The 27770-nt window shown below is 31.5% G+C and overlaps 4 protein-coding genes across 21 annotated transcripts; 3 read left to right on the top strand and 1 right to left on the bottom strand.

Moving 5' to 3' along the window:
• Positions 1-4777, top strand: LOC137828105 (silicon efflux transporter LSI2). 4 transcript variants are annotated; one of them, XM_068634533.1, is made up of 5 exons: positions 1-175; positions 290-329; positions 1626-2887; positions 2991-3180; positions 4294-4777. In XM_068634533.1, exons 3-5 carry the CDS (start codon positions 1736-1738, stop codon positions 4554-4556), a joined length of 1605 nt encoding a protein of 534 aa, XP_068490634.1. In that variant the 5' UTR covers positions 1-175; positions 290-329; positions 1626-1735; the 3' UTR covers positions 4557-4777. The 4 variants fall into 4 exon arrangements, with proteins under 4 accessions (XP_068490634.1, XP_068490636.1, XP_068490635.1 ...); XM_068634535.1 differs by lacking the exons at positions 1-175; positions 290-329 and adding an exon at positions 819-1549; XM_068634534.1 differs by lacking the exons at positions 1-175; positions 290-329 and adding an exon at positions 823-1419.
• An 860-nt stretch (positions 4778-5637) lies between these two features.
• Positions 5638-8372, bottom strand: LOC137828104 (Alpha-L RNA-binding motif/Ribosomal protein S4 family protein). The gene is made up of 5 exons (XM_068634531.1): positions 8151-8372; positions 6941-7083; positions 6713-6820; positions 6374-6448; positions 5638-6058 (listed from the first exon to the last, which is right to left on the bottom strand). The coding sequence occupies exons 2-5, from the start codon at positions 7072-7074 to the stop codon at positions 5827-5829; spliced, it is 549 nt and encodes a 182-aa protein (XP_068490632.1). The 5' UTR covers positions 7075-7083; positions 8151-8372; the 3' UTR covers positions 5638-5826.
• A 5373-nt stretch (positions 8373-13745) lies between these two features.
• Positions 13746-21173, top strand: LOC137828102 (mitogen-activated protein kinase kinase kinase YODA). Of its 5 annotated transcripts, none has more exons than XM_068634528.1 (13): positions 13746-14006; positions 14156-14224; positions 14968-15729; positions 15842-16576; positions 16690-16777; positions 16890-16952; positions 17224-17384; positions 17468-17543; positions 17725-17784; positions 17883-17990; positions 18163-18402; positions 19768-19859; positions 19974-21173. In XM_068634528.1, the coding sequence occupies exons 3-13, from the start codon at positions 15101-15103 to the stop codon at positions 20491-20493; spliced, it is 2772 nt and encodes a 923-aa protein (XP_068490629.1). In that variant the 5' UTR covers positions 13746-14006; positions 14156-14224; positions 14968-15100; the 3' UTR covers positions 20494-21173. The 5 variants fall into 5 exon arrangements, with proteins under 5 accessions (XP_068490629.1, XP_068490628.1, XP_068490626.1 ...); XM_090304447.1 differs by lacking the exon at positions 14156-14224 and adding an exon at positions 14723-14780 and having other exon boundaries at positions 13774-14006; XM_068634529.1 differs by having other exon boundaries at positions 13845-14060.
• A 1266-nt stretch (positions 21174-22439) lies between these two features.
• Positions 22440-25747, top strand: LOC137828382 (putative ubiquitin-like-specific protease 1B). 11 transcript variants are annotated; one of them, XM_068634925.1, is made up of 11 exons: positions 22440-22615; positions 22861-22912; positions 23418-23471; positions 23973-24123; positions 24219-24288; positions 24372-24461; positions 24571-24693; positions 24802-24933; positions 25043-25146; positions 25244-25334; positions 25404-25747. In XM_068634925.1, exons 2-11 carry the CDS (start codon positions 22873-22875, stop codon positions 25515-25517), a joined length of 969 nt encoding a protein of 322 aa, XP_068491026.1. In that variant the 5' UTR covers positions 22440-22615; positions 22861-22872; the 3' UTR covers positions 25518-25747. The 11 variants fall into 11 exon arrangements, with proteins under 11 accessions (XP_068491026.1, XP_068491019.1, XP_090160570.1 ...); XM_068634918.2 differs by having other exon boundaries at positions 22477-22615; positions 24207-24288; XM_090304442.1 differs by having other exon boundaries at positions 22563-22615; positions 24022-24123.
• Positions 25748-27770: the final 2023 nt, after the last annotated feature.

Here is a 27770-nt window from a genome sequence, read left to right as displayed (position 1 = left end):
ACTCTTTGCATTCACATGTTTTTAACAGTTTTTTAACTTTCCCACCTTCTTTCTTTCTACTCTCACACTCCTTTCATGCATTTTGCTTATGCACTTCATTTTCTATTCTGCATCCACTTCACCACTTCAACCACTATCCTTCACCCCTACTCAGACTTATATTTTTTTCTCTCAGGTCTCAATCCTTACTTACTATTGATTTCTATATTATTTTGTTAATTATCTTATTATTGTTGATCTTCTTGTATTAATAAGATAATGTTTTAGATAATGTTTTCATTTGCAACAGGTTGAACTGTTCTTTTCAACGTGGAAGAAGATTACACAAGGTACATACATACTCACATAGCTATGCACCGGATGAAATAATATAGTAGGAAATGATTTTTTATTCCTTGTTTCATGTACAAATACTTCAAAAAATTGAAAATGGATACAGAAGAAGTGAAGAAACCTAATTTTCTAAAGTGGGTTTTCCACTATCTGTCAAAGGATGGTTAACTGAGGTGCAATGGAAACAATTAAAAATGTCATCTTCTCGTTGACAGTGACTCTATTCATAAAGTCTCTGCTTTATTAACTCCAAGCTTCCAATATTTGGTGATGAACAGCCCATAAAACGGATGAAACCTACTCTAGTTGGCTGATTAAAAACAGATATATTGTTCAAATCCACACCATGTATGAAAAGGACATGTTGCATTTATTCTAACCTTTTCACACTCTTTACATGAAAACTTCCAAAGCATTTTTCCTCATCAGTCTTCTACGGTCTCTATCTCTTGTTATTAAATTTATAGAGAAAAATGTAATCAAACATTTAGCTCAATCCCCATCTTCACAATGTCCACTAATTAAACAAGACATGTTTAACCCAATCAAGTTTCTTATGTCTGTGTGCAAAGCAATGCAGCTAAAAGTTTGGTTTCCGTGCATCTAATTAGGATATAATTCTAGAGTAATTATTGAAGCTCAAGATTAATATAATATCAATCATTGTGTCAAAGAATTATAATTTGGAGACCGACAAGAGAAAACAAAAGAATAGTTAATTGATTCTTGAAATTTTGTCTGGGAAGGTAGCAGCTATAAGTGACGATGGTCTTTTCAAGTTTTAACTCTTTTGTGATTTACATGGTGCGTGTAATATAATAGAATATAGGGTAACATTTCACTATGTGGATGTGATAAATTATGATTTGACGTGGGCGTGACCTGAAAAGACTGAAGATGCTCCAATTTTGTTTCACCCCAACTCACCAAGATATTCCTCTACGTAATCCAATCTACAGCTACCAAGCTACTCTGTCATAAGAAAGCGAAGCACACAAAAGAAAAACACGTTGTTAGCCACAGAAAATTGATGCTTCTTAGTTAGGCCTCAGTGTCTGTCTGTCCATGAAAACTTTAGTTTTATAGGTAAGCTTTTCTGAAGGAAGGATGGATGAATTGTCCACTCTTCTTGCTATATCTGAAACCTTTTGCTCTTGGTTGTGTGGTATTGGTATTTTGGAAAGATGGCACGAGTAAATTGATTGCTTATGTCTTTGTATGGTACTCCACTTGCTTCACTGCTAATCTATATTTTTTGCTGATGTCTCAGAGGTTGAATTTTCATATTTCAGGAATTTTGCTCGGGGAGAAGTTGCTGTTGTGTTGTTGATAGTATAGAAGGTGGAAGTATCAGTCTTTGGTTGGAACTAGGAACTAGTTGTTTGCTTGTTTAGTCGCAAAAATGACAATGGCTTCTGTTCCTAAAGTGGTGCTTGGTTTAATTGCATTTGCAATCTTCTGGGTCTTAGCAGTTTTCCCAGCTGTGCCTTTTCTACCTATTGGGAGAACTGCAGGGTCCCTCCTTGGAGCCATGCTTATGGTCCTATTCCAAGTTATTACTCCAGACGATGCTTATGCCACGATTGATCTTCCAATTCTTGGTCTTCTTTTTGGGACAATGGTCGTCAGTGTCTATCTTGAAAGAGCTGACATGTTTAAGTATATAGGGAAGTTGCTGGCTTGGAAGAGTAGAGGTGCAAAGGATTTACTTTGTAGGATATGTGTTATTTCTGCTGTCTCAAGTGCTCTCTTCACAAATGACACCTCTTGTGTTGTTTTAACTGAATTCATATTGAAAATTGCTAGGCAGCATAACCTTCCACCAACACCCTTCCTACTTGCCCTTGCTTCGAGTGCTAATATTGGGTCCTCGGCAACTCCAATTGGCAACCCCCAAAACCTGGTTATAGCTGTTCAGAGTAAAATATCATTTGGTGATTTTCTGATTGGTATTCTTCCTGCCATGGTGGCAGGAGTTGTAGCAAATGCTACAATTCTTCTAATCATGTTTTGGAAGTTATTATCTGTTCATAAGGACGAAGAAGATGCAGGGGAAGAAGTTGTGGAAGAGGAGTATGATTCCCATAGGTTTTCTCCAGCCACTATGTCTCATTTTTCATCCTTAAATTCTCAAGAATGGAATGCCCATCTTGAAGCTATCAGTGTTCAGAACTCTCCTCCACATATTCTAAGAAACCGATCGATTGCAAATGCAAGTGAAAGTAATGGGGTTTCTAGCATCCCTTTTGATTCTGCAAGAATCTCAAGTTTACCAAGGGATGGAATAAATGGTGTGCCATCTCTGACAAAGGAGGAAACTAGCCCTATAAGTTCTTCAGCAGCGACAGTGGATACACTTATTCACCCTTCGGAAAGAAAAAACAATTTTATCATAAGATGGAAGAGGGTACTGTGGAAATCTTGTGTTTACATCATAACAGTTGGAATGTTGGTTGCTTTACTTTTAGGTTTAAATATGTCATGGACTGCAATTACTGCGGCACTTGCTCTTATGGTTCTTGATTTCAAAGATGCTAGACCAAGTTTAGAAAAGGTTTGAATATAATCTTTCTCGTTTCCTCTGTCTTCTCCTAGGGATGCTAAAAGTACTTCTGCTGTTCACATATTTTACGTTTTTTTCTCCTCTCTTGTGACAGGTTTCATATTCACTCTTGATATTCTTTTGTGGAATGTTTATCACGGTAGATGGCCTCAATAAAACTGGGATTCCAAGTGCTTTGTGGGACATAATGGAGCCCTATTCTCGCGTTGATCGGGCTAGTGGAATTGCAATTCTTGCAATTGTCATACTTGTCCTATCAAATTTGGCTTCAAATGTACCAACAGGTAAGTGGACGTGGATCTATTTTACTGACAAAATATTTGTTTTTTGTTTGGGAGAGGGATCTTCCAATGTCATGTGGATTTGTTAGTATTGATAGTTAAATCTTCATTCTCCATGACTTCCAATAAAGAAAGTCACTGGAAGCACACTAGTAAGGAGTGTAGATCGCATAACTTCTGCACTCTGAAAAAGGGTAGAGAGACTAAAAAGGACATGGAAGAAATCATTGAAAGGGATTTCATTGTTGAATAATACTCCTGAGAATTTTGGTTTTTGGCCAAACTTAATAATATTATGTGATTAATTAGTTTTCACCCAGTTGGATAAGACCATTATTGTTGTTGACTTGTTTGTTGTAGATTTGTAGTCTTATGGACAATATTAAATGCCATTTTCTTGGAAGTGAACGTTTAGAATTGTCATTTTTATACCTGGGTTTGTCTATGCAGTGGTTGCATACCCTGAATGACTTTCAAAGTTATCCTGAAGCTGTAACTTATTGTGCATAATCTATTGTCACTGAAACAATAGGAATTATATTGTGAATGTGCACAACAGAATAACATCTCGATTAAAGTTTTCCAAATTGATTGTTCTTCAGTTTACTTCTTTGAAAAAATCTGATGGATTGTTAACGAAATTTAACCAAATCCTACTATTCCCTAAAATCGAGAAAATGTTTCTTCAACAGTGGTAAACTCCCAACAAGAGCAAATAATTTTGGATAAGCGTGGAATTTAGTTTCTGTTTTGATAGATATCTATTATTTATTTGATGGGATTTTAATTGTTTGCTTTTAAGAGACTTCTTTTTCTCTTTACCACTGGAAATCTTTGTAAACACATCAGAAAGAACAAGTATTTATGTTATGTATGTATCAATTTGTCTTGATATCAAATTACACTTTTACCTGCAATGCTTACTTGGTCAAACACCAATAGTTGATATATTATCTTTATTTGTTTCTTGTCATATTCCTTTTGGCTTGACACTATCATTAGAACAAGAAGTTATATTCATCTGCACTAAACCTGTATCCATCATTCTGAAAGAATTTTGATCTTATGATACATGACTATTAACTAAAATTATCTTTTATGTATGTTATTATCTAGTTCTCTTGCTTGGAGGACGTGTAGCAGCTTCAGCTGCTGCAATTTCCAAAGCAGATGAGAAGAAGGCATGGCTGATATTGGCTTGGGCCAGCACCATATCAGGGAATCTCTCACTGTTGGGATCAGCTGCTAACTTGATAGTGTGTGAACAGGCTATCCGTGCTCCAAACCTACCATACACGTTAACCTTCTGGAGTCACATAAAATTTGGCCTTCCTTCCACTATCATAGTCACAGCTATAGGTTTGACATTCATAAGATGATATGGGATTTTGAGGAAAAAGGGTCTTGTAAGTTGAAGATATTCAAACAAAATGAAAGCATGAAAAGTCAGGGTTCTTGTCAATATGTTTTAGCTTATGGATACATTATCAAGAAACCGGATGTTCGTGCTTTGTTATTTTATGCAAAATAAAATATGTGCAGATGGTTGCCATGTGATACTTTGGAATTTAGTGAGAAAATGAAAAAACTTGTTCTGTTATTAGTATTTTTATTAGTTTTATTATTATTCCCTACATTTTTGTTTTTTCTGAATTTTTTTCTCAAACATATTTAAGCTAAGCAAAACTGACGGGAAATTATGCAAATATGGATGCTTCTTCTGATTTGCATATTCAGTAAAGCCAAGTAGGGAGTGCAGAAGTAATGAAATGTGATTGCACATTATTGTATGGTCATATTGCAGGCTGAAGATATTGAGATTTCTAGACATGTTTTGCATATCAAATCATAATTATCTAAAAAAACTCAAGATTATAAAAGATATTTCTCAAATTAATCCATAATGAATTTTAAAAAAATATATATATTCTAATTATAAAATTCATAAGGAATTTTTAGATTACATAATCTATCTTCCGGATTTTACAATCAGAGAAATATAAATAGAAAATAATAAATTTCCAGAGAATTCAAAATATATTTCTAAAAGTTTCACCCATCTTATGGAGGTGCCAACGTGATTTTTGGCATCTTGAATGAGGTTACTGATTCTGACTTCCAATTTTCTTTCTCTACTGGAGGTTATAAACTGTATCTCAAATCTTTTCCAGAAACACACTTGGTCTTCGGTGTGAATCTTAACTGATTCAATCATACACGTTTCATTTACATGCTTTACTTGTATACTTGTAAATTAAAACATTTAACTGAACTCATAACTCAATTAGAATAGGTAAACTTGTTTCACTTCTCTCCAGTAGGAATGTATATGCTTAGCTACAATGGTTAAACAATGGGGAAAAACGATGCAGAATGCCAGCTTGAACTTAAATCACCTTGTTATAATCTAAAATTTGGGGTAGTTGTTATCCCTAAACAATTGATTGGGCAAATGCATAATAATTTTTAAACAATGATTCATTAATCTCCAGGTTCATTACATCACCGTCAACTTAATCTGGTATGAATTTAAAATTCAAAATAATCTCATAAAATTTCAAGCCTGCCTAAACGGCCCCGAGGGAACAAACTCACCCATGATTTCATATTAGTAAACAAACCACAATAAACTGACATTTAGCCTTCCACTTAATTCATTAAATCATAGTCATCCAATTTGTCATTGTACTGAAGCACCTTTCTCTTTATTTTGGATGAATCCACCCATGTAATGAAGTCTTCCATGTTTCTAGTGACAAGGAAAGCTGGGTCTGTCACTGTCTCTGGACCAACCCTAATATGCCCTTGCTCAATATACGTGACTGCTTCTTTCAAGTGTTCAGCAAATTTGAGTCGAACCAGAACAGTTGAGAGCCTACGTCTGCACAATGGAGAAAAAATCATTAATTTTAAGAACAATCAAGGGTAATATAATGCAAATAAGAAGAAAAGTTAGTATCTGTAGAAGAAAACAAGTAATAACATACCCAGTAACTTCCCTAAGATTATCTTGAAATTGATCCCATACCTGGGGTTATAATGTTATAATTATTTATTAAACTGCATTTGCAGGTTATAATTGTTATCTCTTCCACTTTATATATTTACATTTGGGCACTCTAATGAGCAAAGTGAAAACAAATAAAATCAATCAATCATCATTTTACAAAATAATCAGTAAGAGTATTGTTTTTACCTACAGAAGGATGACACAGTTAAGCGTTCACAGAGTGTGATGCTTTGCCTGGTTGGAATCACGCCCATATTGTAGCTGTCACCCAAAAAGAATAAAAAAAATGAGTAACTTGTACAAGGCACCATTAGTTCAGTACTCTCTGCACAATGGCAGATATGTATTACAATTACATCTGATAGAAGGTGTACAATAAGGCAAATACTTTTGTCTCTGGGACAGCAAGTATATTGCTGTAATTGATATATGACTTCCCGTGTTCAATAATATATTTTATTAATATATCAATTGATGGGGTATCATATGTTCACATGATATGAGAGTGAATAAAAATGAACTTACAGTTTTTCCAAAAGCTTGTCAGTCATGTCAACTCGAAAAGGATCCTTTGCATCCATCTGTTTCAATATGTTAACTAACTTCTGAACCATATGGCATAAACCTGAATATCTATCAATATTTGCATCATTCCAGAGACAAAAAAACATAAGATGGGTCAGCCAAAAGCTAATCTTAAAAAACAAACGAAATTACACAGTTTAAGAAAATATAATGAATTATGGATAATACTTTTTGTAATCGTCCCGTCCAGTAACATGGTAACGTTGCATAACCAAGTTCTCTCTGTGACCCCCTTCCCTCTTCCATTCCAAAAAATTTACCTTCTTTAAAAGCTTCTTTTCATGAAACTTGAGCTTCCTCATTCTTTTTCACTGTCATAAAAGATGCACAATTAAAATAATCACCTCATTAAAAAATAGAACAACTGTTTAATTTATTTATCGGCTATTTAACAGCGGCAGCATAAATTGCTGTACCAAGTTCCAAACTTTAGTTCAATCAGCCACTATTTTAATAGATATATAGAGCTAGAGAAAGACAGAGACTTATGTGTCACATTTTAACTAGCCACTAGTGTGAAGTTAGCTAGTCTAGAGATATGTGGAAGACCCAAAATTAAGATCAAATAAGCTCTAATATCATATTAGAAGAAAAAAACAAAGACTAAGGATTTGTCTGGACGAACTTCTACATAAGTTCTTCGAATAAGAAATACAAAAAAAGAAAAACCTGTTTAATTTTATCTTCTTATTTTTTATCCTCTAATAAATTATTATAGAGAAACTTATTGGTTGGTTGGTTATCCAAACATGACTGAATTCACTCCCAAAGCTAGCTCAAAGGAGGACCCAAGCGTTGTAAGGAGTATTCTGGGCACATCTTAGTCAAAGAGGCACATTCTTAACAAAATTTTAAAAGAAAAACTAAATATAGTGTGATATAAGGACCTATCCAACTAATAATAGAACAACCAATAATTGAGAACAGACTATAGGGTATGTACATGTACATGAAGAACATATTCAAACCTGAAGTGGTTTGTGTAGTTTAGAGCCAGAAAACTAGGTGATATATGGTGTTAAAGATCTTTTTATATAAACAAGGACTAATAAACAACTCATTCATCTGGTGACATGGAATGTGAAGCCCCAGTTACTGTTCAGCTAAACTCGCAAAAGAAGGACTCAAAACAGTGGCACTACAAATTTAAATATTTAGCCTGAAGGAGAAGGAGGTAAATCGAAAGGCAAATTAAGTAATTTTCGCGCTCTCTATTTATCTGTCCAAAAATCATGTTGTATAGTATCTGTGCATCATACAAAAATGAACGAAAAGCTTATTCAAACTAAACTATTCATCGAAACAATGAAACCCTAAAACTAATTCATCGAAACAATGAAACCCTAAAAGCCGGTGGGGGAATTTTGAAAAAAAATACCCGTTAGTTGGCTTCTGTGACTGTCTCGGGCAACTTGCTAATAGAAAGAAAGAAACGGCGATGAGACGACAGCGCGGCGGCGGCGAGAGAAAGAAGAGAGGACAGAAGCGGAGATAGAGAGAGGAGAACGCCGCAGGACGAGGCGGCAGAGTGATGAGGACTCAGAACTGCAAGAGACCAAAAACCAAAGTTGGAGTAGATGTTTAAAATTGGGTTAAATTTGAAATTTTTAGGTTTTTTTTAACTTTGTTCTTTATTTTTTTTAAATGCTCAATCTTTAATTTATATATGTTTATTTAAAATACTTAATTATAATTTTGTTGACAAAATTTACTATTTTTGTTCTTATGTTTTTCCGTTATTTTAATTAGTTGTAAATTTTTGGTTCTAAATTGTTATTTAGGCTACTATGATATAAACTTTTAACTATGTAATAACCGAATTTTTAATTATGATAAAAAAAAATTAAAGTATTTATTATTGTAATGATTATTAAAATAAAAGGTTATTAGATTTATATTAAATTATAAATAGATATATGTACATAAAATAATTATATTTTATTACCTTTTATAATATTTATAAAATTGTATAACGTAAGTAATATATATGGTGAATATTTTTAAAAAATTATTAAACCAAAAAATAATAATCATGTTTGTAAGCCTAAAATGATTATATATATATATATATATAATTATTAAAACAAAAAGGGTAAAATTATATACTTACAAAACTGTAGATAATTTTGTTGAAGTTTAATTTTAATTATTCATAACATTTTATTTCTTGTCCATAACATATAAAGCATGATGAATGCACCACAAGTAAAAATACATAAACCTATAATTCATAAATCAACAAACTAATAGCACCAAATAATAAAAATGTCAATCACAAATCAACTTAACACATTACAACTAACACAATAATATCCAAAACACAATTAAACAATATGAAAAGACTTAAAAACAAACCCAAAAGAGGGTTATCTTTCTATTAACAAACCCAAAAGAAGGTTATCTTCTATTTGTGTTTGTTTAATGTTACAAATGATTTTATCACAATTGATGGATCCTTAGAATGAGTTTATCCACTTGAATACCCTTATATGGTTTCTACATTTCCCTAGCCACAATTTTGGTTTTTCTAAAATAAGAACTTTCAATTTCCAGTGTCATTAACCTTGATTTCATTCACAACCCATGAGCATCATCATTTTGATTTTAATTTTCTATAGAAGATTTTCAATTTGAAGGTAGTAAACATAATTGGTTGATCAAGTTTAGGTTATTTTTTATTATTAAAGTGTTATGATAAAACTTGATTTCCTTCTTTATGTACAATGTGTAAAGCCTATTGATAGAGTTTTTTTTTTGTAAATTTATACACAAGTGACCCTTTTTTCTTCTCAACAAATTGTAGAAAGAAACAATTTGAATAATTTTTCAGTAAATTTTAGGTATGCAAGTGTCTCTTCATTACAAAAAAAAATACTTCATTTGATGCATTTATCATTTTGACCATTTTTTTCTATGATATGAATGTTGCAAAAACCTCAAAAACAGTAGAATTTGTCTAATTGTCTTGAGTTCTAACTTTTAATTTTCCATGGTTGCTTTCATGAAAGGTCTCCCAAGGAGAAATCATGTTGCAAGTTGTCTTTCATTGTTTTTTTCATATAGAACACGAGGATAAGAAAAATAAATAAGAATATTATTTACCACTTTTTTTTTTCTTTACATCCCTCTCAACTTGATTCCTAGTTATTGTAAAAAATAATATGACAAGTTTAAGTGAGGGGTAAATTGAACTTCAAAACCTTTTCACAAATTTAAGAAATTATAATATTTTGTTTATTGAATAAAAAATTGAAATATACATAAATAACCTTCTAACATGTTGATTTGAAGACTTGATAACAATAAATTAATGTAAATATTATAAGTTCAAGAAGAAAAAAAAGTTATAGAAAAAAATTAGACTAATTCCCTATTTTACAAGAGATACATCCGTTGTCATGTTAATCAATATAATTGTTAAAAAAATAATAAAAAGTTATCATGTATTATATTTTTGAAGTTTCATATAAAAAAATATATTGTGATGGGTATAATGATTAAAATAAACAGTATAATATACAAATTAAAAAAGGATTATTGTTTATTGTTGTGAATATTTTATGTAATAGAATGTAAAAATAAAAAATTTCTATAAAGACTTTATCTTATTAGGGAAAGAAGATTAAAAAAAAATATAATATAAATATATCTTAAACGGGAAAATAAATTTAATGAATAATTTAAGGATGAGGGTGGAATAAACATAAAAAGCTAGAGGCTAGTGTTTTAAAAAATACTATTTGAAGTAATTTCTTAAAAATGCTACAAGTCATGGAAAAAAATCTTGTTTATCAAATACAATTAGTGCTGTTAGACAAACTTTTTCCTTGGTAAAAGAAGTTAGAAACTAAGTGAAAAGTCTTCTGACTATTATTAAAAAATACTTGGTTTTCAGTTTAAACTATGGTTTTAGTATCTCAAAAGTTATTTTAAATTTGATATAAATATTTTTATCTTGAAAGAAATAATTTTTTTTAAAGGATAAAATTAAAAAAAGTTTAGATCAAAGTTAAAATTCACTAATTTTTCATGAGTAAAAAAGTAATTGTTTCAGATTATAGGAGAATGAGAAATAATAGTAATATAATTTTGTAATGTTAACTGAAACAGATATTCCAAATGAAAAATAAAAAATAATAGTAATATAATTTTGTAATGTTAACTGAAAATCTGTATAATTTATACACTTTATGAAACTTTAATATGTTTAAAAATACTCTATTCAAGACAAAGAATAAAAGTGATTTATCATATTTTACTATTTTTAATAACCACTAATATTGTATATTTTAAAATTTAAATAATATTCAATAGACAATACGTACATTTACAAATGAATATTGTGATGTAACTTAATATTTCTATTAGGTATTAGTTTATTCTCAAAAAATAAAGTCAACATCACAATATTATCTAAATGTTAAATTAAAATTTAAAAACAATAAGATTAAATATGTTTTTCATTCTTATATTATAATACAAAATTGATTTTTGTCCTAAGAAAACTTTAAACATTTTGGGTAGCATAATAAGAAAATTATTGAAGAAATGTTACTTACTAATATTTTTTATTATATAACAAACAAATTTTTATCCATTGACTATATTATAATATTATAACATTTACAATAATAATAAGTTAATATAAAATATTTTAACATCAAATTTAGATTAATAACTAAATTTTACGTGAAATTAGATGAACGGAAAACATATATAATCCAAATAAAAATATATGTAATTGTTAAGTCAGTAATATAAAAAAGCAAAAAGGAAAAATTTAACTTATAAAAGTACTTATCTTTAATATTTTCGTCTCATTGCATCATTTACTTTTTTAACTATAATAAAAACAAGGATTCAAACAAAAAAGAAATATTTAACTTGTAAAAGTACTTATCTTTAATATTTTCGTCTCATTGCATCATTTATTTTTTAATTATAATAAAAACAAATATTAAACATGTTTTTTTGTCCATTACTATAACACAAAAATTGTTTTAATCATTTGTCAAAACTTTAGACCATTCATTTATTTGTAATATGAAAATGATTGGAATGTACGTGTAATTGGTTCAATTTGAGGTTACTTCATCGATCCATCGTAAATATTTACGGTGAACATTAGTCGACAATTAAAATAGCAACAAATTTAAAAAAAACTAACAACCATATCAAATACATAGAAATTAATTATAATTATTTTTTATCATACTATAAATACCTGGATAATTTAAATTAAAAAAAATATTTAACTCTTAAAAAGAATTATTACAAAGTGAACTTTAAGTTTAACTCAATCCTATAAAACCGATTCATGAGGTTAAGGTTTGCACACCTACTTATATATAATGAAAAACTCTAATCTCTAATTGATATGTGATCTCCAACAACAATCATTATTTTTTTGTTTGAAGTTGCAAGTGACATTTGCATATTATATTTTTCATTAATAATCGTCTTATGCTTTTATCCTTTTTATTATTTTTTTCTCATTGTTCAAATAGAAAATGATTTGGAAGTTTCGAATATTATTGTGGTGTGCACTGAAGGATCTTTACATTTAATAATTAAACATTATATTTTAAGTGAAAAGGATTATTAAAGTAAACTTCATATTGTTGATTAAAAAAAAAACTTTATATATTCTAATACTTTTCGTATGCATAACTATGACTTAGATCTTGATCAATATACTTAAGAGGCTTAACTATTTACCATTTGTATTTTATACTCACATAGGTTCAATCTTACGATTAAATATTATTATTATTCTAAAATTCGTATCACTATCAGTCTTCTCTTTCAAGCCAAAACTTTATAATTTTATATAAAAAAGTGGCAACTAAAATCATAAAAGCATGATATTTTTGGCTTTAAATATTAGCAACGTGCCAACTTTCCCCATTTTATTCCTCTCAAACAATTACCCAACCAAATTCATTGTACTTTCTTCCATGAAAAATTCAACGTATATTTACATTCAAAATTGAATCGACAAGAAGAGACTTTAAATTAAAATTAACATTAATATTTTCTAAAAAATAAAATAAAATAAAGTTAAATATATATTTTTTTTCTTTCATTCAAAATTGATTTTCATCACTAATCTAAATTTTAGATGTTTTGTAATTAAAAAATTACGTAACAAATAAATTTTCAATTTAAATAAAATATTAAAATAATTTATGCTAATTTATCATGTAAATATTATAATATATATAATATATAATATAGTTTACACTGAATTTTTATTTATTATGTAAAATGAAAAATACTAATAAAACTTAGTTTTCTTATTTCATGTATCTAGAAGATGTAAAATTTGAACTAATAACAAAAACACATTGGTATCTAACTCAATAAATTATTATAAATAATCATTACTTTTTTCTATATTTGTTGTAAGGTTTAAGCTTGTCCAAGTTAAATGTATAATTTTATCCTTAGTTAAAACGTATGTTGTATTAATTATTTTTCATGAAATACCATTAATAAAGTTTTTATTTTATTTGGAGAAAGTAATTTAAGAAAAAAATATTAATATAGGATAAATTAACTATTAATTTAAGAAATAACTTTATTGATGGTATTTCATGGAAAAATAATTAATACAAGATACGTTTTGTTTAACTAAGGGTGAAGTTATGTTTTGATTTTGTTCACTGTTGATGGAGTATATAATTGAGTTTTATTATACGAAATTGTTTTAGAAAAAAAATGAATAAAGGATAGATGAAATGTTTTAAACTAAATTAACTATTCTTTAATCTCAACGAAGTAGATAAATAGTTTTTAAAAAAAATTAACATGTAATAAAAACAATATTTAAAAAATTAAATTAATTAGTTTTTAATTTTGGTGAATTGGTTATTTGAATGAATAATGGAGTCTGCAATATGTGTGAAAGGGTTGAAATGAAACGCGGTAATTGAGAATTAATATTTATATGGACTAATAATTTTTAATTATTATTAAGAAGAATGAAGTAATCATCAGTTGTGAACACTGATTGAGACGGAGGAGACCTCTTCTTCACTCTCTCTCTCTCTCACTTTCTCTCTCCTTCTCTACGCGATCTCTATCACTTGCTTTCAATTGCGAATATTTTAACCACAAATCACTGCAAAATCCTTCTCTGTTTGTCGCATTTTGCCTCTCTGTGGGTCTCTCTTCCGGAGCTCCGAACGCTTCAGAGAATTTCCTCACACAGATTCGAGCTGAAATTTGCACAGTGAGTTCACTTCAATTCAGAGTTGATTAAGTCTCCTCCTTTTCACCATTTTAGGTTACCCTTTTCCTGATTTCACTTGGTGATCAACAAGTTAGTCGATTTAGCTGTTTGCTTTGCACAATCATGTCTTAGCGGATCTTTGTTTTCAGGTGCTTGTGTTGACAATGGATTGGTAGTGCTTCCTGGGATCCTGAAAATTTTGGTGGAATTGGGGGGAGGTGGGGAGATTAGGAAATTGGAATTTTTGTTGTGATATTTTTCTTGGTACGTGGGGGAATCTAGGTATTTTAGACACCAAAAAAGTTATTATCATGTATAGGTTTGTTTTGATTAAGAGCTGGGTATAAGTTGTTGAGTTTCATCCTTGATTGCTCCTTTCTTTTAGACCTGTAAGTTAGAATAGGATATATGAATTTTGCTTTAAAGTTGGAAAATAACAAAATTTGAGCTTTTGAAGAATTTGAATGATCCTATCTTTAAGAGTTATTAAAGTTTTGGGAGTTTTATAATCTACATACAAGGAATCTGTACATGTAATGACTAATGATGTCATGTTGTATTCATCTATTTCATGGACTTAGAGGTTGATGTTTTAAATATATCGCATATATATTTTATTGGGAATTGAGCTTGGAAACTGGAGACCAAGTATTTGATGGAACTGAATTGTTTAATTTAAATGCTTAGTAGTAAGTTTATCCTTTGTCATATGTCAGGTATTTGGGGCTTGTACCATACTTGCTGACTAATGTTCATTACTAGTTAATAGTTGTGGTATGAACTACAAATCATTGAATTGTTAGCTTCTTCTATCACTTTGAATTGTCTTGTTATAGACTTATTGATTAAGAATTGATATGTATGCATGTATTGAAGACTTTGGATACAATATTTAAATTTATGACTTAAAAAGTATCTTCATCTTTTACTTATTTGAAGTACATGTTTTTCTCTGCTGCAGGTTTTGAAATATTTTTCAATAACTGATCCCTGTCTCTCATTCTAAAGGTGTTGCTTTGGAGTTTGTGATTCTTCTACTTTTAAAGGTTTCATGGCTGCACCATGGCTTTCGTAACTCAGTCTGCTGACGTGAAATGATAGATTTTTTAACTATTACTGAGATCCTTTTAAGAAGTTTGCTTGCCACATTTCAATTTATAAAGACAAATATGCTTACATGGTGGGGAAAATCATCATCAAAAGAAAGCAAGAAGAAATCAAATAAGGAAAGCTTTTTTGACACACTGCACCGGAAATTTAAAATTTCATCCGAAGGTAAACTAAGAACTAGATCTGGAGGATCCCGTAGACATCGCAATGACACAGTTTCAGAGAAGGGGGATCCTTCTCCAACTGAATCAAGATCACCTTCACCTTCCAAAGTGGCTAGGTGTCAAAGTTTTATTGAAAGACCTCATGCTCAGCCACTTCCTCTTCCTGGTCTGCACCCTTCAAGTGTTGGCCGAGTAGATTCTGAAATTAGCATATCATCAAAATCAAGATTGGAAAAAGGCTCCAAGCCATCATTGTTTCTTCCTCTCCCAACACCTGGATGCATACGTTGTAAGCCAAACCCTGCAGATTTGGATGGAGATATGGTCACAGCTTCAGTCTTTAGTGATTGCTCTGCTGACAGTGATGAGCCACACTCACACAATCGAAGTCCTCTAGTGGCTGACTGTGAGACTGGGAGTAGAACTGCTGCTGCTGGCAGTCCTTCCAGGTAGCTTCCTCAAACTATAATGTGTGCTTGTTGTTACATATAATGTCTTGATATATATATATATATATATATATGCATTCTTCTTTACTCAAAAGTTGCCTTGTTTCTGAAGCACGATGCTCAAGGATCAGCCAATTGTTGTTTCCCAGCTCAATTCAGCAGGAGTAAAAAAACCCGGAAGTATTCTAAGTAATCATACATCTTCTACATCCCCAAAACGTAGGCCTTTACGCAACCATGTTCCAAATCTTCAGGTTCCTCCTCATGGTGCCTTCTACAGTGCTCCTGATAGTTCCTTGTCAAGTCCATCCAGAAGTCCATTGAGAGCATTTGGCACAGATCAGGTTTTGAATTCTGCTTTTTGGTCTGGAAAGCCATATTCAGAGGTCAACTTGGTTGGATCTGGACAGTGCTCTAGTCCTGGTTCAGGTCACAATTCTGGACATAATTCAATGGGAGGGGACATGTCAGGACCTTTATTTTGGCAACCAAGCAGGGGTAGTCCTGAGTATTCTCCAGTACCTAGTCCCAGAATGGCTAGTCCTGGTCCTAGCTCGAGAATTCAGAGTGGAGCAGTCACACCTATTCATCCCAAAGCTGGGGGAACACCCATTGAATCACAGACAGGAAGGGTTGATGATGGAAAACAGCAGACTCATCGATTGCCGCTTCCTCCTTTGTCAGTCTCCAATTCCTCACCATTCTCTCATTCAAATTCGGCAGCAACATCTCCGTCTATGCCAAGAAGTCCAGCTAGAGCAGATACTCCAGGCTCTGGCTCACGTTGGAAGAAAGGAAAGCTGCTTGGTAGTGGCTCATTTGGACATGTCTATCTTGGCTTCAATAGGTATGTACCTTAGTTAAAATGTTCTTAATTTCATATTTGTTATTTTCCCCCCTTCATTTCTCTATATGCATCTTAATAAGACTTACTTTGTTTATAATGTTTCTCTTTTTCAGTGAAAGTGGCGAAATGTGTGCAGTGAAGGAGGTTACCCTGTTTTCAGATGATCCCAAGTCAATGGAAAGTGCTAAGCAATTTATGCAGGTAAATTGATTCCTTTCAAATCTAGTTAATTTCATGCAGGTAAGTGCAATTTTTTAGTTTCTAGTTCTGAGTTAAATTTGACATTGAAAATCCATTAAAAAATTACTGGCAGGAAATTCATTTATTAAGCCGTTTACAGCATCCAAATATTGTCCAGTATTATGGTTCTGAAACAGTAAGTTCTCTCCTTCACTTCTGGTTTACAAAACCATACTGACAATACATGCTAGCACTCAGATTCTTATGTTTACCTCTCTAAGAGTGATGATGATTATTGTTAATTTTTGTTCTAGACTGTCATTTCTAATGTATGCATGCTATTCTTGATTTTTAGTTATAGAATATATGTTTCTGGAGGTTTATCTGATAACATAGTTGTGGAGATTTCTGAGCAGTATTTGTTAGTGTGGTTCCTTATAGAGGCTTCTGAATTATCCCTTACACAGGTTGATGACAAGCTTTACATATACCTTGAATATGTATCTGGAGGCTCCATACACAAACTTCTTCGAGAATATGGGCAGTTTGGTGAACTAGTTATTCGTAGCTATACTCAACAAATTTTGTCAGGGCTTGCTTATTTGCATGCTAAAAATACTCTCCATCGGTAAACTAAATCTATTTGTGATTTAAATGTTTAATTTTTTGCTGTTCTGATATCTATCTCTGAAATTGCATTTATTTGTGAAGGGACATCAAAGGAGCGAATATACTGGTAGATCCAACTGGGCGGGTCAGGTTGGCAGACTTTGGCATGGCAAAACATGTAAGCTTAGCAATAATAACTATCTGGTTTCCATTATATCTGTGTTTAAGCTAAAGGTGTTAGATATGAACATGGAATTGAGATGCCTATTGAAATTATGGATCTGGTTTGTACGATTTTATAGTTCAAAGATTGCATTACTTATCCTGTCTGCCTTACTTATGCCTTACATAATTTGCAGATAACTGGGCAATCGTGTCCATTATCATTCAAAGGAACCCCTTACTGGATGGCTCCTGAGGTTCTAATGTTTCTATTGATCTGTTTTTTCTTTTTTATATTCTAAATTAATGATGTTTTAGTTTTGTGGCTCAGCATCATTGCTTTCTGATGATTCAGGTTATAAAGAACTCTAATGGATGCAATCTTGCAGTAGATATATGGAGTCTTGGATGCACAGTTTTGGAAATGGCTACTACCAAACCTCCTTGGTTTCAGTATGAAGGGGTTAGTAACTTATGTCAATATATCAGACCTTATATTAATTTATTTTATGCTTTTAATAATTATTTGAAGTATTTTATATTTACAAAGAACCGAAGTAATTTTATTATTAGCATTACACTCTTTTAAACTATTTCTTCTCATGGCTTGATGTATTTGCATGCTATCATAAAAGGTTGCTGCCATGTTCAAGATTGGTAATAGCAAGGAACTCCCGACAATCCCTGATCATCTCTCAAATGAAGGAAAAGATTTTGTTAGGAAATGTCTTCAGCGTAACCCATATGATCGCCCTTCAGCCAGTGAATTATTGGACCACCCTTTTGTAAAACTTGCTGCACCTTTGGAAAGACCTATTCTGGTTACTGAAGCATTGGACCATGTTTCTGGGACTACACAAGGGGCAAAAGCTCTGGTATATGCAGTATTTTCTAACAAATTGTTTGAAATTCAGTTTTATTTGTGTAGTATGTACACGTTAGCATTGCTGGGTAGCTTGTTTGTTTGTCGATGCAAGTTATGCTGCATGTGTATCAAATTATTGCACTGCATTATTTGTCTACACACAATAGGACAAAATTGGAAGCATTTGCTTATGAAACCGTGATGCTGATTTTTTGTTTTTCATTCTGTTACATTCTCATGATTGACTTAAATGCTCTTGGCATGTATATTATATAGGCGTGCTCTTGGCAAAAAACATGTATAATTTGTTAATCTGAGTCCAGAATGTAGGGGTATTTGCAGGATCTATATTACCACTTCCTTTTCCATGTATGTGATAGAACTGGATCATAATATAGAAAATAAATGGAGTGTTATATTGACAGAAACCTGTCTCTTGACCCACATCTAATGGTATGTTTGGTTTAGAAAAGAAAGTGAGATGATTTTATAAGTTGTTTGGCTGTGTTAAAAGTGATATTCACATAAAATGAAACAAACATCCTCAATTAGAAAATATTTGTATTACAAACAAGGGTACTTTTGTCTTCTTTTTTTCATGAAAGAGTTGTATGAAATAAACCCCTTTATCCCATTTTCTTTTCAAAATGAAGGGAAAGACTAATCCCACACCCACTTAGTTTTTTTCCTTTCATTCCTCTTTTGTCTACAAACAAAGTGTTGTTTGAGAGCTCTGGACTCTCCCTCTCAATTCTACTCCCAAAACGGGAAGACCCACCCCAATTCTCTCCTTTTCTCTTCCTTACCCTCTTCTTTCATTTGGGGATCTAACTCGCTGATTGGCAGTCCAGCTGTTAGACTAACTGTGGCTCTCAATTCATAGCAGTTGCTAATTGATTCAAGTCTCACAGATTTATGTAATAGTTTGTTGCCATGGAAATTGTTTTCGTGAGGCAGCATGAATGGTGCAGAAGGAAAAGGAAGGGACAGTAGCTTGAGACAAAATATGGTTCAAAGACATTGTAAAACAATAATTGAGCAGAATAGATGTTCTTTGGTTTATAAATTGTATTCTCATTCTGTCAGATCAGGCTAGAGTTTGTTATAGACTTAGTGAAACGATGGAGTCCAGTTAAAGGGATTGTTGAAATCTTAAAGAATTGCAATATTGATTATTTTAACATAAAATTTTGTTTAGCATCTATTTCTCTATATGGATGTAGGCTCTACAGTATATCTGGTTAAAGTCTTTATATGAACTAGCTTTCTAAATTTCTCGTATCAACAGAACCATATATATTCCCATGTCATTTTATTTCTTCTTGTATATCGTATTGTATTATAATAATTTAATGTGTCTTTTATAAATTTTCAGGCAATTGGACAAGCAAAGAATCTTTCTACCTTGGATTCAGATAGACTTTCTGTTCATTCTTCAAGATTTTTGAAAATTAATCCCCATGAAAGGTCTCTCTCTCTCTCCGTCTCCCACACACACTGCACACACATATACACATGGAAACATCCATACAAGACTGCTGACTGTCAATTGTAATCTGAAATTGTGTCATTGGTCTCCAGTGAAATCCATATTCCACGGAATATATCTTGCCCCGTCTCTCCCATTGGAAGCCCACTTTTGAGGTCAAGATCACCGCAGCACAGGAATGGGAGAATGTCTCCTTCTCCTATATCCAGCCCTCGGACTGCTTCTGGGGCATCAACACCTCTCGCTGGTGGCAGTGGTGCCATTCCATTTGGTAATCACTCTAAACAGTTAATTTACTTTCAAGAGGGTTTTGGAAGCATCCCTAAGTCCTCAAATGGTATGTACGTCAATGGCCCTGCTCATCATGACTCAACTGTTGACATTTTTCGAGGAATGCAAATAGGGTCTCACATTCCATCAGAGCTGGTTTCCAGTGAAAATGATGTTCTGGTTAAGCAGTTTGCAAGGCATCCTCATGCTGAGCCACACGATTTTCAGTCAGTCTTGGCAGATCGTGTTGGCCGGCAGCTGCTGGGGGAACATGTTAGGATTAACCCATCCCTTGATCTCAGCCCCAGCTCATCTTTGCTTAGCCGCCCAAATGGTTTATAACATCATGATTTTCCTGGGCCAATCATCTAAGCAGCTGTTGAAGTTTCTCAGAATACCATTTGGTGATGCTGATCTGTTTGTTCTGTTTGCGAGAATATAATTATACAATAAGGAGCCAAAGCACAAGAGAGTCATTGTAAATAACTTGCGACGGAGAATAGGCTGCATGGGGCACCAAAATGCATTTTGCATGGCTTCAGGCTCGGGCTTGTGGAGTTCGTTCATCCATTTGTGCCACAACATTAAACTTTCTGACAATTTGTCCATATCAAGCAATCAACTCACACAAATCTCACTTTGTTGCAAAGAGGAAGTTCTTATTGTATGTAACATATCAACTTGAGATGTTTCTCTCCTGCACTTGAGATACTAGAAATGACAGAGTTCGTGCAGTGACAAATGCATCTCCTGGAATTGGAACACCATATAGATGCTAGAGAAAGGGTTTAAATTGATACAAAACTTAACTTGTAGACTATTTTTTTTGGGAGGTTAGACATTGCTGTACAGTAGATAGGAAACTGTATTGTGATTATTCTGCATTTATGGTGGGGACCTCGTTTACTTTGTGGGGTTAGATGTATTACCGTCATTGTGTACTCGACTATTGGATCTGTTCTGTACATTATTGTTCAACAGCAAAAATTGGAAGAAATCTGGTCACAGAATAATGGTGGTCACTCGCATCCCTTTTGTAGACATTATTAGCATTATAGTTGAAGTGCTTATAAAACAAATGAGCTCAAATATGTTTAATCCTATAAAATGAGCGCATTTCTTGTCTCTGAAGATTTTTTTCTTAAAATCTTTATCTTTCAAAATTTCAAAATTAATGATTTTAGTCCCTATAGAAACAAGTAAAATTTTGGTTTTGGTATCTGTTAAATATATATTTTTTGGTTTTGATAGGTGACATCTGTTTTTGGATTGAAGATGTTTCTTGGAGGTATAATAGGTTAATATTATACCTTATACACTGATTAGTAAAATTTCAACTTTTTTTCAAAACTGAAAACTAAAAGAATTTTCATATGCAGGACTAAAATTGAAACCAATTAAATCTACTAAACTAAACCATATTTAAACTGAGAGGTACTGAGACAACTCCAATTTGATGAAATTGAATAAGGTAAGTGCTTAGTTTAGACTGAGTTAAAACTATAAAATAGTTCTATACTTTCATTAAATCCTTTTGAAATTTGAAAATAAATTATTTAATTTAATGGTCTTTAATAATCGCAGTAAATATTAATTCTAAAACAGATCCTTCAACTTCCAGAAATCCAGTCAAATAAATATTCTAAAAAAATGAATAATTTAATGTTAAGAAAAAAAAATAATAGCAAAAATCTTTAACTTTTGGTAAAATGTAATTTATTAATTAGTGTGAAAACTATTTATTTACACTGACTCTCGTCCTCCTCTAAATAAGTATGGATAATTTGTTTTTCTTTTTATTTCTATCCATCCAAGCAACATTTTTTACTTAATTTCTCATTTACTTTTATTATTCTTATTTATTTTCACTCTACTTATTTTCATAGACAGTAAGAAAGCATAATTCACATTCAAGTGTTAAGTCTTCTAATAGAATCACGTCTAAGTAAAACTTTGTCAAAAAAAATATAGAATTACTAAAGAGAAAATTCGAAAATATAAATTTATATTGCATAATTTAAAGAACTCGAATTTAAACTAAAATAACAAAGTTATATACAGAATTAATTTCACTCTTTAATAAAGTTATATACAGAATTTTATTATTCGATTCAAATTCTTATCTTCAACGCCTCATCTTCTCATAAACGAAAAGAACGATCACTAAACAAGTTTGGGTAAAATTGGAAACGACACAATAGTTAAAGTAAAAAAAAAATTATTATTTAAATGAGATTAAAAAATAAACAAAGTCCGTTAAATTTGTCAGTGAACATCTGATAACTTTTGAGTTGCTGGTGGAGGCAGTTATTAATTAGAGCATTACCTTAAAAGATGTTTTATGACATTATTTTTGTTTGTGAACTAATGTAACGGATTTGATATTTAGTAGCATTAAGGCATTGCAGTGCAAACGATGGTTCCATAATTCTATAAAAGGAAAGCTGAGAAGAAAGAAACAATGGTAGGGAAGTTGTGCACATTTTTCATTTCCTTTTGTCTTAGGGTTTGCATTTCTAAATACTCAAATCTCTTTCTCTTCTGCGCTTCATTCGGTTCTCCACTTCCCGATGATGTTCACGGTTTCTTTTTCCATGAAAACAATGAATCACCTCATGCTTTCTGCTTCATTTTCAAAATTCATCATTATTAAATCTGTGTTCCTTGTTTAATTTTCAGATTGTAATTTTTTTCTGTTTTCCCCAACAGTGAAGGTTAAGAATGGGAAGAAAGAGGAAGAAAGCATTGAGCACAGGCCGAGGTACACACAATTTATCTATCTACTTGCTTTAGACTCATCACTAGCTTTAGGAGCTTCGTTTTCTTACGCATGTTTTAATACTCTCTGTTCAATTATCAGTCAAGCACAATTCAATCCATTCATTTTCTCACTTGAATTACAAAATTGTTAAAACTTACGCTAAGTATTTTGATTTTGATGCTTTATTGTTGCTTTATACTGTATATAGTAGTTTAGAAGTTTTATTTCAGTACTCGTGTTTTCTAGCTTTGACTGTAGTTGAATAAGCTTCTGCATAAGATTTATACTAGGGAAAACTTAAAAGAAAATTTGAAATAACTTCTTTCCAAGTTAAAATTAAACTTGTAAAAACTTATAATTTCTCCAAACTTTTTGTTTATGAAAAAGTTTATTTCATTTTTTTTCTTAATTTTCTTTTTTTGAAAGTGGTAGTAGAAAAATTTGTACTATTAGCTCCCTAATACATTAACATGATCATAATCATTGTTCTTCCCTGTTGCAACAGATGATAGCAGCTCGAAAGCCGCGATGAGTGAGGCAATTGAACCTTCAAGCAGTGGTAGTTGTGACAAAATCTCCTTCTTCCTCTATCCTACATATTTTGAAATTGTTATTGAGTAAATACGCGTTTGGATGAATTTCTCTATTCAAGAGGGGAAAAAATTAACTTTTTCATAAACTGAAATTAGGTAACTATGTAAAAAAAATTTATGAAGAATTTTAGTTTCTGAACTTTTTGTTTCATTTTTATAAATACTTATGAAGAAACTCATCCAAACAAATCTCATCATTGCTCCTATACAGTATAAGACTTTAATAGGAAAGGCATAGTTTAAGACTTTAAGAGTAAAGGCAGGTTTCATCTATTTAGGGGACTTAATTAAAATCAAATATATAGTATTAAAGGAAAAAAATGCCTGGGTGTGTGGTTGCATTCCCACCTTTCTGTGTAGTTCCATCACTGGGAGTGAGCTTTGATCCTAACAGATGCTGGAAACTGCTCAAACCCGCAGTTGCTCTAGCCGAATCCTAGTGACTTGATAATGTATTATTCAATTAGCTATCAGGGCCTCCAAAAATAAGCTACCTCTGCCATTGGATTCTTCCAGCAGTCAACATGTAAAGCAGGATGTGAACAAAATATCCCGGTCTATGCTGATCAAGCTATATAACTTTTGCACTCGTCGACCAAAGACAAATGAGGAATTGAGGTAGAAAGCTTAGGTTTCTTAATAAATTTTGATTTTGATTCTTTTGTTTTAATGATATCAAAGATCATAAATTCAAATCCCAGTGTCGTGGTTAGCATGTTTGGCGTTTACTTAAACCGCAAGGATAGCTATTCAATGAAACCAAAAGGGTGGGTCAGTGATATGGTCAGTATAGAATATTCAGAAGGCTCAGTTTAAGGTACTAGTTATTTGTCATAAAACTCTGAAAATACATATATAACGTTCAGGTGATTTTAGCTGCTGGGAAGTTAATGATGGAAGAGGAGAAGGCAACAAATGGGGCTGTCACTCGTCATATATTTAGCCCACAATTTATGGTCAGTAGTTCACTTTAATGTTCATAAACGACAGAGTTGCAGTGCTGTTGTTGTTCTATAATGCCTAGTCAGCATAACACTCATGTCGGTCAGTGATGTTTCTATGTAGAATAAGGTAAAATGGGACTTAAATCTTTCTAATGAAGATAGCTACAAGACTTGGTCTATTGAGGATGTATCTCAATTCATCTTACCGGGTAAACTGGGTTATGAAATTTATCAGTGCAAATTGGTAAGTATGGTGCCACCTTTATATGCTTTGAGAATGAAAATTATAGTGGTTTTCAAACAACTTTTGGAGTTGGTGGAATACAATGTCTTGCTTTTGTCCTTCTTTCAGATTTTTGCACCAACTTTGTTTGAGGAGCATTGGTCTTGTTATGTGCTCGAGCCGAAGGAAAAAACCCTGTATGTGTTAGATTCGATGCATGATAGACTCTCAGCCAGCAAGAAGAACTTGGATGATGCAACGGTAGTGTTGAACATTATTTTTCCTTGGGAAAAAATTATATTATTTTTGTGAAATGTTTTCCCTTACTATTCCTCTGGTCCAACCAATCCAACTGTTTTTTAATTCAAAGAAACGTCGTTTTGAGGAGCTACTGGTATTAATGGATCCTGGTTCGACCAAAGAAAATGCATCAATAACATTGGTTTACGCTGATGTTCCTAGGCAGCAAAACATGTGAGTAGTTTGCAACACTGGTGTTCATTTATGTAGAGAACTCAATTCATTATTGGTGATAATAATATATTGTTGATGTTTTCAATGTTTGGTAAAGTCATGATTGTGGCATCTATGTGCTGAAATACTTGGAAATTTGGGATGGATCGATAAAATGGGAAGACAAAACCATGCCTGATTATGAATACGTGAGTATAAATTTTGTCTTTTACTATGCTAACCATGTCGAATTGCAACTTACTTGAAAGATTTTACAGAAAGAAATCGTGGAGTTTCGACAACACCTTTTGTGTGGATGGGTTCAACATCCTAAAAACGAGGTTAGAGAAGAGATTTTGAAGGCGGCAGGAGTGTGGGGAAAATTAGGCTGACTGAATTTCACTATCAAGCTGAGTTTTGTTTTTGGTTAAATTTTCCTTAAAAAAAGTTAAGAGATGCTTAATAAAATTGATTTCTGGAGTTAACTTATCCAGTTACACAAATTTTTAACTTCATGCGTTATAATTTGTGATCAGTTTTAAAGATCTGGGATTGTATTGAAAATTATTACTAACCCTATAAATTTTGTTATTAATGATTCGATTGATCTTCTTTAATTAAATTATTGTACCTCTACCTTTTTTTATAAAAATTTCACACTATTGTAATGGTGACAAATGGAAACTTATTTTACTGGAAGGAAAACATTATCAGTTTTAATCAAAATCGAAAGCAAGAAAACCCAATTATACTCTCTTTTGATGCTCATTTAATGATTGAGGTGGAATGTAGAGCAAAGAAAAGAGAAAGGACTTAATAATTAAAATTTGAAAATAATTAATTACAGAAATTATTTAATTTATAAAATTGAAAATAATATATTTTTTTGTTGATAACAATTCATTAAAATACATGAATTTAAAGAAAATATATAATTTTTTAATATAGTTTTATGTTTATATATAATATATATTTTCTTTTTTAATATTTATCTTACAGTGAAGAAAATAAAAATAACTAATATCAAATTAATATTCAATTAAAATTAATTAAACCAATAAAATAAAATGGATTGATTAAAAAACAAAAAATCAGTTTTATTCAGTAATGAAAAAAGTTAATTTTTTAGGGTTTATATATATATATCATTACAATTATTTGCATTAAAATATGGAATGCAATTAATTTCTAATAACAACAAAAGAAATTTTAGATTTAATTTCTGTACTAATTTTATTATACTTTTGCACCTTCTTTTCTACAATACTGACTAATGCAATTTGCATGTAATTATGGAATTCAATTAATTTCTAATAATAACAATTACATCAAATCTTTCATATTCTAAATTCAATTCAAAGATGTTAACTTTAAAATAATAAAGTTAAATGGTTCACTGTACCAATTTAAAGATTGTAACTGAATTTACTATTTAGTTCATTGATACAGCAAGCACCATAATTAATCTATTAAACCAAAAATTGATGGTACCTTTTAATTACACATACCTTCATTAAAGACTTAAATTAGTGTCTTGATGCTTTTTTTAATTAACTTTACATGAATGACATAAAAATATAGGTCCCTTTTTCACAATATTTCATCTAGTTAAATATATGAAAACTATATACACAACGACAAAGGAAATGACGCAATATTCATCTGAGGACAGTGAATAAAATGCAATATTTATATCTATGAGGGCACAAGTGAGGATAAAACATCCAAATAGTACGATTTTATTTGAAAATTACGTATGAGTATTTTTTTTAAAAGTTACATGAACAGAAAAATCATACTAAAAATATGACATTTTTTATATCTTCTTCAAGTGGTAGCAAAATTTTAATTATTTATTTAATTTATTTAAAAATCGTGCTTATAATTAGATTTTAGTTTTTCTATTTGTAATCATCACTTGTGTATAAGGTCTTGACTAGAAGAGGGAGTCGATTCAGCCATTTGAACTAATTTCAATTATTATTTTAGTTGCTTTAATAGGTGCAATTTTTGTGGCCCGTCAATAAGAATTATTTCTGTAATTTCTTAGGTATTTAATTTTCAAATAAAATTGCACTATTTTGATACTTTTTTTTTCCATGTCACAGTAAACTAGCCCAAATATAGTAAAAACAATAGTAAATCAACCTAATTACAGTAAAGTATAAGCTGAGAGAAACATGATAAGGAAGTTAGTATATTTCCCCAGACAAGCTAAGCAAAGCTTTAATAGACCTAAAGAGAATAGAACTTGAGAGTGACCATTGGATAAGAAACTAACATTTCATATACTACTTCCACACAAGAAATGTTGGATGGTTGCAATGGAATTCCTAATAAATAACTGTGATGACCGTGAGCAAAATTTACAGAGAAACAAGAAAGTGGTGCAAGCAATGAGCCTCAATGAAAGGTTCCGCCAATTGTTGTCATAACATAAAGTTTTTGTATTAAAACTTCTGTGATTTGATGCAAATATCTCATATGAGCTGAATGACAATAAGAAGGAAAATGAAGTTCGTCAATCAATGTTAATTGTAAGTAAATTTACATGTTATCCAAGTTTTGATAAAAAAGATTATGCATAGCTACAGAAGTTGGGCAAAACAAAGACAATTGAAACAGCTAAACGAAGTCAAGAGTCC

The sequence above is a fragment of the Phaseolus vulgaris genome, chromosome 7, assembly GCF_051622355.1.
Source record: "Phaseolus vulgaris cultivar YP4 chromosome 7, ASM5162235v1, whole genome shotgun sequence".
Classification (NCBI taxonomy): Eukaryota; Viridiplantae; Streptophyta; class Magnoliopsida; order Fabales; family Fabaceae; genus Phaseolus; species Phaseolus vulgaris.
The sequence above is the reverse complement of the archived record's forward strand: the minus strand, read 5'-3'. Positions and strand labels throughout refer to the sequence as shown.